The sequence below is a fragment of the Triticum aestivum genome, chromosome 4B (genome assembly GCF_018294505.1).
Source record: "Triticum aestivum cultivar Chinese Spring chromosome 4B, IWGSC CS RefSeq v2.1, whole genome shotgun sequence".
Taxonomy (NCBI): domain Eukaryota; kingdom Viridiplantae; phylum Streptophyta; class Magnoliopsida; order Poales; family Poaceae; genus Triticum; species Triticum aestivum.
Genome location: NC_057804.1, coordinates 655,930,271 through 655,946,553, shown reverse-complemented (window position 1 = coordinate 655,946,553; position 16,283 = coordinate 655,930,271). Strand labels below are relative to the sequence as shown.

The 16,283-nt window shown below is 40.0% G+C and overlaps 1 protein-coding gene across 1 annotated transcript in view; it reads right to left on the bottom strand.

Annotated features, from left to right (window-relative positions):
- The window catches only part of LOC123090376 (flavin-containing monooxygenase FMO GS-OX-like 4), an 18,674-nt gene extending 2,760 nt beyond the window's left edge, over positions 1-15,914 (bottom strand). Inside the window, exons 1-2 of the mRNA XM_044511704.1 lie at positions 15,833-15,914; positions 14,876-14,973 (exon numbers count right to left, since the gene is read on the bottom strand). Of these exons, the coding sequence (XP_044367639.1) occupies positions 14,876-14,973; positions 15,833-15,914 (180 nt within the window). The remainder of the gene's footprint in view (positions 1-14,875; positions 14,974-15,832) is intronic.
- Between the last annotated feature and the right edge of the window lie 369 nt (positions 15,915-16,283).

Sequence of the window (16,283 nt, the reverse complement as noted above, 5' to 3'; positions counted from 1 at the left end):
AAACTTTGTTCTCCAAATTCAAAAAATGTTCCTACTTTTTTAATTTATTTATGTTTAAATTTTGTTCTCAATTTCAAAATTTTGTTCTCTAAATTCAAAAAATGTTCGGAATTTAGAAAATCTTCCTGTTTTTTCAAGATTTGTTCACCAGTTCAAAAAATGTTTATGTTTTTAAATATTTATGTTCAAAAAATGTTCGTGCTTTAATACATTGTTCATGCTTCCAAATTTGTTCTCTGTTTCAAAATTTGTTCTCAAGATTCAAAAAATGTTCATGCTTTAAGAAATTGTCCAAATTTGTTCTTCGTTTCAAAATTTGTTCTCCAAATTCAAAAAATGTTCGTACTTTTAGAAAATATTAATGTTTAAATTTTGTTCTCAATTTCAAAATTTTGTTCTCTAAATTCAAAAAATGTTCGGGATTTAGAAAATGTTCCTGTTTTTTCAAGATTTGTTCACCAGTTCAAAAAATGTTTATGTTTTTAAAACAAATCACTATTCAGAAAATTGTTCACATTTTCTAAGAACATTTTTCGTTTTATAAAAAATTGATCGTAATTTTAATTAATGTTCCTGTTTTTCAATATTTGTCCACAACTTCAAAGTTATTCCTGTTTTTCAAATTTGGTTAAAAATTCGAAAAATTGCTAAATCTTTTTGAAAACTAGTTTGTGTTCTGTAAAAAACGTTCGTACTTTTCAAATAATATATTCAGAATTTACAACAAATGATAGGAAAAAGGAAAAATAATCCGATTCCTTAGATATGATAGGTCTAAAGGACTCGCATTGCACTTTCACCAGCGTACAGAGTCTGGCTTAGTGGCTAGCTAGGTATGTCTATAGTCTCGCGGTCGCGGTTCGAATCCTGGGTGAAGCGCTCCGTTTCTAATCATTTATGTTTTACACTGCTCGCTGCCTTCCTGGGCCAGCCCAGTCGAGGGACTGCCATATGCGAAGCCTGAACATTCTGCCGCATAATGCGGCAGATAGGAAGTCGCCCGCCCCCCCACGCAGTAGTAGTTCCTTAATGAGGAGCACGCCATGCACGGCACGCCATGCAGCGTTGGCTTTTTGGTTGTCTTCATCGTGCTGCTGCATTGTGGCCGGGTGCATGCTTTGATGCGACGCTGCATTGGTTCTAATGGTAGGCATGCGACAGCTTACTGCGTCGTTGGAGGTGGCGGAGCAGGGCTACGTCAAGGGCATGCATGCAACGCATGGGCGCAGTTCTGCGGGTGGGCATGCATGTTGCCGGTGGGCACGGGCACGCATGCAATGATGGAAAGGGCACTGCGTAGGCTTGGTCCATGCACTGCGTCAACTCTTGATGTTGGATTCAAATGAACGGTCCTGATGCCCCAACGAGAGAGGCTGATCCAGACCCCACCGATCCAACCAATCAGCGCGTCTCATGCGGATCGATGCACACTGTAGCTAACACTAGCGCCTGATCTCAACCGTCCACACACAAAGATCAACGACCCGGTAGTGTGCGGGGTTTTGAGGGGTTTTGAGAGGGGTTTTGAGAGGTTTTGACTGATTAGGGTTGAGCATAACTAATTCAAATAAAAAATAAAAAAAAGAAACTTGCGCACATAGTCTTATTATGTCGTATAGTAACGAGAAAAAAATATAAATATGGTTTACATACATTTTTACGAAAAACCCTTCACAAAATTGTCATTCCTCAGACAATGTAGTATGGAGTTCAAGGGAGAGAGTAGAGCGCACCCGAGAGTAGGTGGCGTTTTGAAAATGAAAAGTGTGAAAACCTCACCAAAACTTCATTTTGGATTGACTAAGAAAGATCTTAACTTACTTTTCTCATTTTCATGTTTTAAACTTGTTTTATATATAAGTTTCTATTAAACCTTTTTTTCAAAAAGAAAAGAAAATAATAGAAAATTAATTCAATAAATAGTGAGACTTTAGATTTACACTATATAGGTAGAATAGATGTGTAGAAAAATTATTTGGCTGGTTTAGACAAGGTGCCAAAAAAACTTGCTTAAATATGAGGCCGTTTACCCTACCTTTGGAGGTCATTTGAAACACACTTTTCATGACTATGAGTTCAATTTACCAAAAGGGCTCGGAATGATCACCAAGCAAACATATTTCAGTTGAGGTACTTTAGATAGCACTAAAACATCAATAGCCCAAATTTAAATTTAAATTTAAATTATATTTGGCTGGTTTAGACAAACAAGTTTGAATAGAAATATGGGGATACATAGTGACTACCAGTACACACCAAGTTACAAATATTATTACATGCCCCAAATTTTCAAACTGTTCTCTGTTCTACTTCTTCCTACCACGTCGTGTGCCCTTCTTCGCCTTAGCCCTTCTTGTTTTTGGTTCTACTACACACACAAGTTCACTGATCATCTTGGTTTTCTTCACTGGTCCTGTCAACACCTCGCCAACACCCTCGTGATCAGTGTCTTCAGTCTCAATGTTGACACCAGTTTCAGTTTCTTTGGTGTGTACCTCAACATGGGTTTCTTCAGTCTGAACCTCGACACGCTCAGGTTTAGTTTCTTCAGTCTGAACCTCGAAGCGCTCAGGTTCAGTTTCTTCGATGTGCACCTCCACATCAGTTTCTTCAGTCTGAATGTTGACTGCAGCAGGATTTTCTTCAGTCTGCTCAGGCTTAGGCACACTTCTCTTCTTTCTACCTCCATTGACTCTTGCTTTTTTTGTTGGCCAACATTGTTCAACAACAAGGGGCTGACTTGCTCGCTTCCTCCTGGCCATTGGGAAAATGTTATAGATATAGTAATTGGAAAAAAGCACCAAATCAAAACAAGGACAAATAAACAAGAACATACTTTGGCTTATTAGGAGTGTAACGTCATTTGACAGATCCCACTCTGTGCCCAAGTTCCTGGCACAACTTGCATCTGTTTTTGTTACCTTTTTGGGCCCTTTTTGGTTTTTCATCTTTCTTTCCCTTCTTACCACTCCCACCTTTCTCAAACCATGCCTTGAATCTACTCTGTTTAGGCCTGCCAGCCTTTCTTTTCGTCAAGGAAGGACACATGGAAAATTCAATGTCCACTTCAGGCCACTGAGACTGATATGTAAGTGCTGGAATTGGAGTAGCATATGCAGCTTTGAATCTTGCTACCGAATAATATTCATGCAGATATGGGTGCATGTTTATCTTCGGTTGGGATGCTAAGAAAAGACTGGCATGCTCACATGGTTTACCAGTGTGTTGCCACTCGACGCAAGTGCAATCATGCAATTCAGTGTTAACAACATGTCTCCTTCTAGTTTTGTTATCTCTAACTTCAGCACCACAAGGTGAAGATTTTTCAACAAACAAATGTGAAAGACATCTGCTCCTATTGACCACCTGTTGTACCACTGCTGGAAGCTTATCACCTTGCAGACAATCACCTATCCTTCTTCTCAATTCCCACAACCGGATGAGCATGATCCTGATTTGGTCAACCATGTCATGCACAGGCAAATCTTTTAACTCCTTCACCTTGTTGTTGAAACTCTCTGCCAAATTTTTGTTGATGTGGTCACACTTGATGGCAGTGTTGAATGCTGACCTTTACCATAACAAAGAATGGTAGGTGTTCAGCCATGGACCAAACTCATCACATGCTGCCATTATCTTCTCAAGGTGATATTTGTGTGTCTGTCTAGTGTAAGATCTTGCTGCTGGCCACATGCTCCCAAATTCTTCTCCTCTAAATTTTTTGATCAAATTCATCGACAAATGACCGAAGCACTCCCTCTGCTCAGCATGTGGGAAAACAATTTTCACTGAATTTTCAAGCCCTTACATGCATCTGTGTGTATAGCCAAAGGTGACACTGGCCCTAGGCATCTTTTCAATTGGATCATGAACCATGTCCATGAAGCCTCTGTTTCTGACTGAAACAAGCCAACAACAATAAAAAAACATCCAGTTGTGTCCATCTAGAGCATTGCATGCTGCCAACTGACCATTCCACTTGCCTGTCAAAAATGATGAGTCTATGCTCAAATATGGACGGCACCCTGCTTTGAAGCCATCTATGCAAGGCTTCAAATCCATAAAAAACTTGGAGAACTTGACTTCACCTTTGGCTGATACCTCTATATCTATCTCCACAACACTGCCAGGTGACCTCTTTTCCACCTCTGCTTTAAAGTTGTAAAGCATCCTAAATGTATTTGCCCAATCACCATATAAATTTTTCATTGTCCTTTGTTTTGCCTTCCACACTGTGGTATATTTCAGTTTAATGGGGTACATCTTTTCCAAGTCTACTTTGAGTTTCTTGGCAGTAGTGTTTCGTGTTTTGGCTAAAATTGGGGTGATCTTTTCTGCAACCCAAAGTTGTGATGTCATGGTTGATACTTGATACGTCCATTTTGCATCATGCTTTTATATCAATATTTATTGCATTATGGGTTGTTATTACACATTATATCTCAATACTTATGGTTATTCTCTCTTATTTTACAAGGTTTACCATGAAGAGGGGGAATGCCGGCAGCTGGAATTCTGGCTGGAAAAGGAGCAAACATTGGAAACCTATTCTGCACAACTCCAAAAGTCCTGAAACTCCATGAAACAACTTTTTGGACTTATTAAGAATTTATGAGCGAAAGAAATAGGCTAGGGGGCCCACACCCTGTCCAGGAGACAGGGGGCGCCCCCCCTATAGGGCGTGGCCCCCTATCTCCTGGGCCCCCTGGTGGGCCTTCGGCGTCCATCTTCTGCTATATGAAGCGTTTTCCCCTGGAAAAAATCGTCGGCAAGCTTACGGGACGAAACTCCGCCGCCACGAGGCAGAACCTTGGCGGAATCAATCTAGGGCTCTGGCGGAGCTGTTCTGCCGGGGACACTTCCCTCCGGGAGGGGGAAATCATCACCAACATCATCACCAATGATCCTCTCATCGGGAGGGGGTCAATCTCCATCAACATCTTCACCAGCACCAACTCATCTCAAAACCCTAGTTCATCTCTTGTATCCAATCTTGTATCAAAACCACAAATTGGTACCTGTGGGTTGCTAGTAGTGTTGATTACTCCTTGTAGTTGATACTAATTGGTTTACTGGGTGGAAGATCATATGTTCACATCCTTTATGCACATTATTACTCCTCCGATTATGAACATGAATATGCTTTGCGAGTAGTTACGTTTGTTCCTGAGGACATGGGTGAAGTCTTGCTATTAGTAGTCATGTGAATTTGGTATTCATTTGATATTTTGATGAGATGTATGTTGTCTCTCCTCTAGTGGTATTATGTGAACGTCGACTACATGACACTTCAGCATTATTTGGGCCTAGAGGTAGGCATAGTGAAGTAATAAGTAGATGATGGGTTGCTAGAGTGACAGAAGCTTAAACCCTAGTTTATGCGTTGCTTCGTTAGGGGTTGATATGGACCCATATGTTTAATGATGTGGTTAGGTTTACCTTAATACTCCTTTTTGTAGTTGCGGATGCTTGCAATAGGGGTTAATCATAAGTGGGATGCTTGTCCATGTTAGGGCAGTACCCAAGTGTCGGTCCACCCACATATCAAATTATCAAAGTACCGAACGCGAATCTTATAAACGTGATGAAAACTAGCTTGACGATAATTCCCAATGTGTCCTTGGGAGCTCCTTCCTCATTATTAGAATTTGTCCAGGCTTATCCTTTGCTACATAAAGGATTGGGCCACCTTGCTGCACTTTATTTACTTTATTTACTTTTTGCTCGTTACTATTTATCTTATCACAAAACTATCTATCACCTATTATTTCAGTGCTTTCAGAGAAAACCTTATTGAAAACCACTTATCATTTCCTTCTGCTCCTCGTTGGGTTCGACACTCTTACTTATCGAAAGGACTATGATAGATCCCTTACACTTGTGGGTCATCAAGACTCTTTTCTGGCGCCGTTTCCGGGGAGCGTAGTGCTCTTGGTGAGTGGAACTTGGTATGGAAACATTTATTTAGTGTGCTGAAATTTTTGTTACTTATCACTATGGAAACTAATCCTTTGAAGAGCTTGTTTGGGGTATCTTCACCCCAACCAGAAGAACAAAGAGATGCTCCTCAACCTACTGAACCTTATGAAAATATTCACTTTGAGATTCCTTCGGATATGATAGAAAAACTGCTAGCTAATCCTTTTGCAGGAGACGGAACATTGCATCCCAACTTACACCTTATCTTTGTGGATGAAGTTTGTGGATTATTTAAGCTTGCATGTATTCCCGATGATGTTGTCAAAAGGAAGGTCTTCCCTTTATCTTTGAAGGGAGATGCAATGACATGGTATAGGCTATGTGATGATACGTGATCTTGGAATTATAAGCGATTGAAGTTGGAATTTCACCAGAAGTTCTATCATATGCATCTTGTTCATCGTGATCATAATTACGTATATAATTTCTGGCCTCGCGAAGTAGAAAGCATCGCTCAAGCTTGAGGGAGGCTTAAGTCAATGTTGTATTCATGCCCCAATCATGAGCTCTCTCGGGAAATGATTATTCAGAATTTTTATGCTCGGCTTTCTCTTGATAATCGCAACTTGCTTGATACTTCCTGTGCTGGTTCCTATATGCTGAAGACTATTGATTTCAAATGAGACTTATTGGAAAGAATTAAATGCAATTCTGAAGATTGGGGTTCCGATGATGGTAAGGATTCAGGTATGACACCTAAGTTTGATTGTGTTAAATCTTTTATGGATACTGATGATTTTCGTGGATTTAGCTCTAAGTATGGACTTGACTCTGAGATAGTAGCTACTTTTTGTGAAACTTTTGCTACTCACGTTGATCTCCCTGAAGAGAAGTGGTTTAAATATAATCCTCCTATTGAAGTGAAAGTAGTTGCACCTATTACAGTCGAAGAAAAGACTATTACATATAGTGATCCCATTATTCCTACTGCTTATGTCGAAAAACCTCCTTTTCCTGTTAGGATAAAAGATCATGTTAAAGCTTCGACTGTTGCTCGTAAGAGTAATACTAGGACTTATACACATCCTGAGCAAATTAATGTTGAACCTGGTATTGCTATGATTAAAGATCACTTGGATGAAGACTTAGATGGGCATGTTATCTCTTTTGTGGGTGAAACTGCTAATATTGCTAGACCCTATACTAAGACCCGTAGACCTGTTGTAGGCACGCCTGTTATTTCTCTTAAAATAGGAGATCATTGTTATCATGGCTTATGTGATATGGGTGCTAGTGCTAATGCGATATCTTATGATCTTTATAAAGAAATTATGCATGATATTGCACCTGTTGAATTAGAAGATATTGATGTTACTATTAAGCTTGCCAATAGGGACACCATTAAACCTATTGGGATTGTTAGAGATGTTGAAGTCTTGTGTGGGAAGATTAAATACCATGCTGATTTTCTTGTTCTTGGTTCCCCACAAGATGATTTTTGTCCCATTATTTTTGGTAGACCCTTCTTGAATACTGCTAGTGCTAAGATTGATTGTGAAAAGAATATTGTCATTGTTGGCATAGATGGTATGTCTCATGAGTTTAATTTTGCCAAATTTAGCAGACAACATCGTGAAAAGGAACCATCTAGTAAGGATGAAATTATTGGTCTTGCTTCCATTGTTGTTCCTCCAACTGATCCGTTAGAACAATATTTGCTAGACCATGAAAACGATATGTTTATGAAGGAAAGGGAAGAAATAGATGAAGTGTTCCTTAAACAAGAACCTATGCTGAAACATAATCTTCCTATTGAAATTCTTGGGGATCCCCCTCCACCGAAGGGTGATCCCGTGTTTGAACTCAAACCGTTACCTGATAATCTTAAGTATGCTTACCTTGATGAAAAAGAAATATATCCTGTTATTATTAGTGCTAACCTTTCAGAGAAAGAAGAAGAAAGATTATTGAAAACTCTGAAGAAGCATCGAGCGGCTATTGAATATACCCTGGATGATCTTAAGGGCATTAGTCCCACATTATGTCAACACAAAATTTCCGTGGAGAAAGATGCTAAACCAGTTAGAGATCCTCAAAGACGATTAAATCCCAAAATGAAGGAAGTGGTAAGAAAGGAGATACTAAAACTCCTTGAGGCAGGTATTATTTATTCCGTTGCTGATAGTGAATGGGTAAGCCCTGTCCATTGTGTCCCTAAAAAGGGAGGTATTACCGTTGTTCCTAATGATAAAGATGAATTGATCCCGCAAAGAATTATTACAGGCTATAGGATGGTAATTGATTTCCGTAAGTTAAATAAAGCTACTAAGAAAGATCATTACCCTTTACCTTTTATTGATCAAATGCTAGAAAGGCTATCCAAACACACACATTTTTGCTTTCTAGATGGTTATTCTGGTTTCTATCAGATACCTGTATCAGTGGGGGATCAATCTAAAACTACTTTTACTTGCCCTTTTGGTACTTTTTCTTATAGATGTATGCCTTTTGGTTTATGCAATGCACCTGCTATCTTTCAAAGATGCATGATGGCTATATTTTCTGATTTTTGTGAAAAGATTTGTGAGGTATTCATGGATGACTTCTCCGTCTATGGATCCTCTTTTGATGATTGTTTGAGCAACCTTGATCGAGTTTTGCAGAGATGCAAAGACACTAGTCTTGTCCTAATTTGGGAAAAGTGTCACTTTATGGTTAATGAAGGCATTGTCTTGGGACACAAGATCTCCGAGAGAGGTATTGAAGTTGATAAAGCTAAAGTTGATGCTATTGAAAAGATGCCATGTCCCAAGGACATAAAAGGTATAAGAAGTTTCCTTGGTCATGCCTTTGGAGGTTCATTAAGGACTTTTCTAAAATCTCTAGGCCTCTGACTAACTTATTGCAAAAATATATTTCTTTTGTCTTTGATGATGATTGTGTAGAAGCATTTGAAACACTTAAGAAAGCTTTGATCACTCCACCTATTGTTCAGCCACCTGATTGGAATTTACCTTTTGAAATTATGTGTGATGCTAGTGATTGTGTTGTAGGTGCTCTTTTAGGGCAAAGAGTCGATAAGAAATTGAATGTTATCCAGTATGCTAGTAAGACTCTTGATACTGCCCAGAGAAATTATGCTACCACTGAAAAAGAATTCTTAGCAGTTGTGTTTGCATGTAATAAGTTTAGACCTTATATTGTTGATTCCAAAGTTACTATTCACACTGATCATGCTTCTATTAAATATTTTATGGAAAAGAAAGATACTAAGCCTAGACTCATTAGATGGGTTCTCTTGCTCCAAGAATTTGACTTACATATTATTGATAGAAAGGGAGCTAAGAACCCCGTTGCGGACAACTTGTCTAGGTTAGAGAATGTTCTTGATGACCCACTGCCTATTAATGATAGCTTTCCTGATGAACAATTAGCGGTCGTCAATGCTTCTCGTACTGCTCCTTGGTATGCTGATTATGCTAATTACATTGTTGCTAAATATATATCGCCTAGTTTCACATACCAGCAAAAGAAAAAGTTCTTTTATGATTTAAGACATTACTTCTGGGATTATCCACACCTTTATAAAGAAGGAGTAGATGGTATTATTAGACGTTGTGTGCCTGAGCATGAACAGGAACAAATCCTACGCAAGTGTCACTCTGAATCTTATGGAGGACACCACGCTGGAGATAGAACTGCACACAAGGTACTACAATCTGGTTTTTATTGGCCTACTCTTTTCAAAGATGCTCTTAAGTTTGTCGTATCTTGTGATGAATGTCAAAGAATAGGTAACATCAGTAGACGTCAAGAAATGCCTATGAATTATTCTCTTGTAATTGAACCATTTGATGTTTGGGGCTTTGATTATATGGGACCTTTTCCTGCCTCCAATGGTTATACACATATTTTAGTTGTTGTTGATTATGTTACTAAGTGGGTAGAAGCTATTCCAATAGTAGTGTTGATCATAAAACTTCTACTAAAATGCTTAAAGAAGTTATTTTTCTGAGGTTTGGAGTCCCTAGATATCTTATGACTGATGGTGGTTCACACTTTATTCATGGTGCTTTTCGTAAGATGCTTGCTAAGTATGATGTCAATCATACAATTGCATCTCCTTATCACTCGCAGTCTAGTGGTCAAGTAGAGTTGAGCAATAGAGAGATCAAATTAATTTTGCAAAAGACTGTGAATAGATCTAGAAAGAATTGGTCCAAAAAACTTGATGATGCATTATGGGCCTATAGAACTGCATACAAAAATCCTATGGGTATGTCTCCATATAAGATGGTTTATGGAAAAACATGTCATTTACCTCTTGAACTTGAACATAAAGCATATTGGGCTATTAAAGAGCTTAATTATGACTTCAAACTTGCCGGCGAGAAAAGGTTATTTGATATTATCTCACTTGATGAATGGAGAACCCAAGCATATGAGAATGCTAAGCTTTTCAAATAAAAAGTCAAACGCTAGCATGATAAAAGGATACAAAAGTGTGAGTTTAACGTAGGAGATTATGTGTTATTGTTCAACTCTCATTTAAGATTTTTTGCAGGAAAACTTCTCTCAAAATGGGAAGGTCCCTACGTTATCGAGGAGGTCTATCGTTCTGGTGCTATAAAAATCAACAACTTTGAAGGCACAAATCCGAGGGTGGTTAATGGTCAAAGAATCAAGCATTATATTTCAGGTAATCCTATCAATGTTGAAACTAATATTATTGAAACCATAACCCCAGAGGAATACATAAGAGACACTTTCCAGAACGTTCCAGACTCCGAAAAGGCATAGGTACATGGTACGGTAAGTATACCAACTCCAAAACAACTCTAATGGCAATTTCTATCGGTTTTGGATTATTTCAGAATTTTAGAAAGAAAGAAGTAGTCCGAAAGGGACACGAGGCTCCCACGAGAGAGGAGGGCGCCCCCCCCCCCTGTAGGGCGCGCCCCCCTGTCTCATGGGCACCTCGTGTGCCTCTTGGACTCCGTTTTCTTGTATGTTACGTATTTTGGTCGGTAAAAATTCATTATATATACTCCCGAAGGTTTTGACCACCGTATCACGCAAATATCCTCAGTTTTCGTTTCGAGTTGTTCCTGTTGCAGAATAAAGCAAGATGTCTTCTCAGGAATCAGTTGGGGAGAGCCGAGTGTCTCACCCAACGCCAGGTGTAGGAGCAAACGGCGATGCCTATCACTTTGGACCATCAACGGAGGATGAGATGGAGGCTGATTTGTAAAGGATAGATGCCATGGAGGAAGATCAAGAAGTCACCTCTCGTCCCCAAGAAAATTTCACTATAGGGGAACTACCTAGCCTGGTTGTCCCTGCCTCGGTCATCCCTTCCAACTCTAGATTTCTTTCTTGTGAAAATATGAAAAAGAGTTTCACGTGTTCTCTACAAGCTATGCGGCATCCTTGGGTAAAAGTAGCTTTGGCCGTTACGGGCAAGCTCCGTAAAGAAATTTTGGACCTCAAACGACAAGTTAATAAGCTCGAGGAGGAGAACAGTATCCTGAAGGGCATCATTGCCAAGAAGATCATAACACCAACTGTGAAGAAGGAGAAATAATCCCATGGGTATGGGCACTCCCCTTGGCAACTGCCAAGCTTGGGGGAGGTGCCCCGGTATCGTATCACCATCACACTCCTATCTTTACCGCTTTATTTAGTTCGATCCTTTTAGTAGTATTTTGATCTATTAGTTCAAAGTTTTGATTTCAAGTAGTTTTGAGTTTTGCATTGTGATCCCTTTATGTAAGTGAGTCTGTGTGCTATCTATAATAAAGATTAGTGTTGAGTCAAGGGCTTTGCTTTGTTGCTATGATCTTGAGAAAGTAGAAAGAACAAAAGAGTTCATATTGATCTTATGGATAGTGATAACTTCACACATAGAATGTATGAGGCATAAAAATTGTTGAGAGTTGATGAACGTAGCCTTGGTCATCGTTGCAATTAATAGGAAGTGATAAGGAAAGAGGGGTTCACATATAGATATATTATCTTGGACATCTTTTATGATTGTGAAGCACTCATTAATTATGACATCCTAAAAGAGTTGATGTTGGACAAGGAAGACAATGTAATGGTTTATGTTTTCCGACATCTCAGTTAAAGTATATTGTCATTGACCTTCCAAACATGTTGAGCTTGACTTTCCCCGTCATGCTAGCCAAATTCCTAGCACCAAGTAGAGATACTACTTGTGCTTCCAAATATCCTCAAACCCAGTTTTGCCATGAGAGTCCACCATACCTACCTATGGATTGAGTAAGATCATTCAAGTAAGTTGTCATCGGTGCAAGCAATAAAAATTGCTCTCTAAATATGTATGACTTATTAGTGCAGAGAAAATAAGCTTTGTACGAACTTGTTGTGGAAGTAATAAAAGCGACGGACTGCATAATAAAGGTCCACATACAAGGGGCAATATAAAGTGACGTTCTTTTGCATTAAGATTTCGTGCATCAACCCTAAAAGCGCATGACAACCTCTGCTTCCCTCTGCGAAGGGCCTTTCTTTTACTTTATGTTTTTACTTTACGCTTGAGTCAAGGTGATCTTCATCTTTCCCTTTTTCATTTTATCCTTTGGCAAGCTCCTCGTGTTTGAAAGATCATGATACATATATCCAATTGGATGTAAGTTGGCATAGGCTATTATTGTTGACATCACCTAAAGGTGAATATGTTGGGAGGCAACATAATAAGCCCCTATCTTTCTTAGTGTCCGGCTGAAACTTTATAACCACAAGTATTGCGTGAGTGTTAACAATTATAGGGGACTACGAGATGGTTGAGTATGTGAGCTTGCTGAAAAGCTCTATTATAGACTCTTTCTGATGTTACGGTAAATTGCGATTGCTTCAGTGACTGAGATTACAGTTTGTTAGTTCCCAATGAAGTTTTTGAACCATACTTGACATTGTGAATTGCTTATTACTTGAACATAGGAAATCATATGACAAAATCCATATATGTTGCTGTTATTAGAATGATCATGATGCCCTCATGTTCGTATTTTATTTTTATCGACACCTCTATCTCTAAACATGTGGACATATTTTTCGATTTCGGCTTCTGCTTGAGGACAAGCGAGGTCTAAGCTTGCGGGAGTTGATACGTCCATTTTGCATCATGCTTTTATATCAATATTTATTGCATTATGGGCTGTTATTACACATTATATCTCAATACTTATGGCTATTCTCTCTTATTTTACAAGGTTTACCATGAAGAGGGGGAATGCCGGCAGCTGGAATTCTGGCTGGAAAAGGAGCAAACGTTGGAAACCTATTCTGCACAACTCCTAAAGTCCTGAAACTCCACGAAACAACTTTTTGGATTTATTAAGAATTTATGAGTGAAATAAATAGGCTAGGGGGCCCACACCCTGTCCAGGAGACAGGGGGCGCGCCCCTCCCCCTATAGGGCGCGGCCCCCTATCTCCTGGGCCCCCTGGTGGGCCTCCGGCATCCATCTTCTACTATATGAAGGGTTTTCCCCTGGAAAAAATCGTGGGCAAGATTACAGGACGAAACTCCGCCGCCACGAGGCGGAATCAATATAGGGCTCTAGCGGAGCTGTTCTTCTGGGGACACTTCCCTCCGGGAGGGGGAAATCATAACCAACGTCATCACCAACGATCCTATCATCGGGAGGGGGCCAATCTCCATCAACATATTCACCAGCACCGTCTCATCTCAAAACCCTAGTTCATCTCTTGTATCCAATCTTGTATCAAAACCACAAATTGGCACCTGTGGGTTGCTAGTAGTGTTGATTACTCCTTGTAGTTGATACTAATTGGTTTACTTGGTGAAAGATCATATGTTCAGATCCTTTATGCACATTATTACTCCTCTGATTATGAACATGAATATGCTTTGTGAGTAGTTATGTTTGTTCCTGAGGACATGGGTGAAGTCTTGCTGTTAGTAGTCATGTGAATTTGGTATTCGTTCGATATTCTGATGAGATGTATGTTGTCTCTCCTCTAGTGGTGTTATGTGAACGTCGACTATATGCCACTTCACCATTATTTGGGCCTAGAGGAAGGAATAGGGAAGTAATAAGTAGATGATGGGTTGCTAGAGTGACAGAAGCTTAAACCCTACTTTATGCATTGCTTCGTTAGGGGTTGATATGGACCCATATGTTTAATGTTGTAGTTAGGTTTACCTTAATACTCCTTTTTGTAGTTGCGGATGCTTGCAATAGGGGTTAATCATAAGTGGGATGCTTGTCCATGTTAGGGCAGTACCCAAGTGCCGGTCCACCCACATATCAAATTATCAAAGTACCGAACGCGAATCTTATGAACGTGATGAAAACTAGCTTGACGATAATTCCCAATGTGTCCTCAGGAGCTCCTTCCTCATTATTAGAATTTTCCCAGGCTTATCCTTTGCTACATAAAGGATTGGGCCACCTTGATGCACTTTATTTACTTTATTTACTTTTTGCTCGTTACTATTTATCTTATCACAAAACTATCTATCACCTATTATTTCAGTGCTTGCAGAGAAAACCTTACTGAAAATCGCTTATCATTTCCTTCTGCTCCTCATTGGGTTCGACACTCTTACTTATCGAAAGGACTACGATAGATCCCTTACACTTGTGGGTCATCAAGACTCTCTGTGAACTTGTAATACAAGTATGTTGATCGGGGATTTGGTTAACCCTGACAGTACTTCCATTAGGTTGCAGTCTAGCAGATATGTACCACTTGCAAGGCTTGACACTACCATCAAATCCTCTGCACCTCGCATAAAACTTATTTCTATCAGTCCAAACAGTCTTGGTATCAAACTCATGTTTCACTACATAAGTCTTGAAACATATCCTAAACTCCTTCATGCTTGGGAACAACTTGCCTACTTCAATGACAGGGTTTTCTTTGTCATACACATGCACCAGCTCATCATCATGTGCATCATCTACTTCATCTGCAGCTTGTTCCATCAATTGTCCATCTACATCTTCATCAGCATTAGCAGGCAAACTAGATTCACCCCTCTCCCGCTTATCTCTGTCATCGACTGGAATGCCAAAAAGTTTGGCCATCTCAATGTCAGGCATTGGTGCAATGACCAAATTAGTAGGCTCATCTAATTCAACGACATTCCAATCAACAGTTGCTGCAGTTTCAATTTCAGTTCCAGTCACATGTCCCTCTTCGGCTATTACTGTAAGTTCAGTACACTTGGGAATCAATGGCCTCTGTGTAGCCCAATCATCATCTACCATCTGCGCAGCCAATTGTGATGGCACATATCCAACCTTCGAAAAAAAATATTCAGATCATACAGCTCAGCAAAAAAATTAGCTCATATGCTTGTCCAGCCGTTTTGCCGATCGATTTCATCAACAATCTGTTCACCATATTCTATTCTCACATACTCTCCTTTCGAATCATCAAACTGCAACAGTGATACTTCTTGCTCTGGACCGCAAACAGCATTCTCCCCAATTTTTTCCACCCATTTCTTCACTGCCTTCTCTCCCATGTTTTGTAGAACTTGTGGATCAATCTCTGTAAACTCAACCTCTCATTTAACAATTGTGTCTCTCTCAATGTTTTGAATGCTACCATCAACTAATTTTGCCTTCCATGGAAAGAAATTGGCCGTCAATTCGAAGGTCCGAGCGGCAGCATCCCCTCTGTCAGTGCCAGACAGTGTGAGCCCGTGAGAAAGAGCAGACCAGTCCCTAATTGCATGCAAAATTGGATCAGAGAGAGGCGCATTACCTATTCGAAGTTGAATCTGGCGGCTCCATCTCAGTATGCCCACGGTCTCCCCTCACAACCTATCGATTCAACAAGTGAAAACAGAGGAAACGAGCTGAGATCTACGGGGGCGAGAGAGGAACGGGAGGGGGACTAGGGTTCTCACTCACCATTTTCTGAGGACGAAGGCTCCGCCGCCGTTGAGAACGAGGGCTCCGTCGCCTCCACCGAGAACGCAAGATCCGCCACCATCGGAGAATAAGGGGGGAGGGGGCAGAGTGGCGGGCCCGGCACGGTCGGGCGGCAGGGCATGGTCAGCTGTTTTGAGGAGTAGTTAAGTTGGACCCACATGTCCTAACATAAAAGGGCTTGGTTGACGACCAATTTAACCACATTTAACACCCCATGTGGCCCTGGGCTATTTACACGCTCAAATGTGTCGCATCACAGCCATTCATTCTAACAACGTTGCACCCTTTCCAATTCACATCAAAGACGTCGCACAGGAGCTATTGGCCCGATTATTGTGTAGTTATTTTCATCATATTTAATTGTTGACTTGCACTTGATCATGTTTGTTCACATTCTTATAACAAAATAATTGTTGTTCTGCATGGCTGT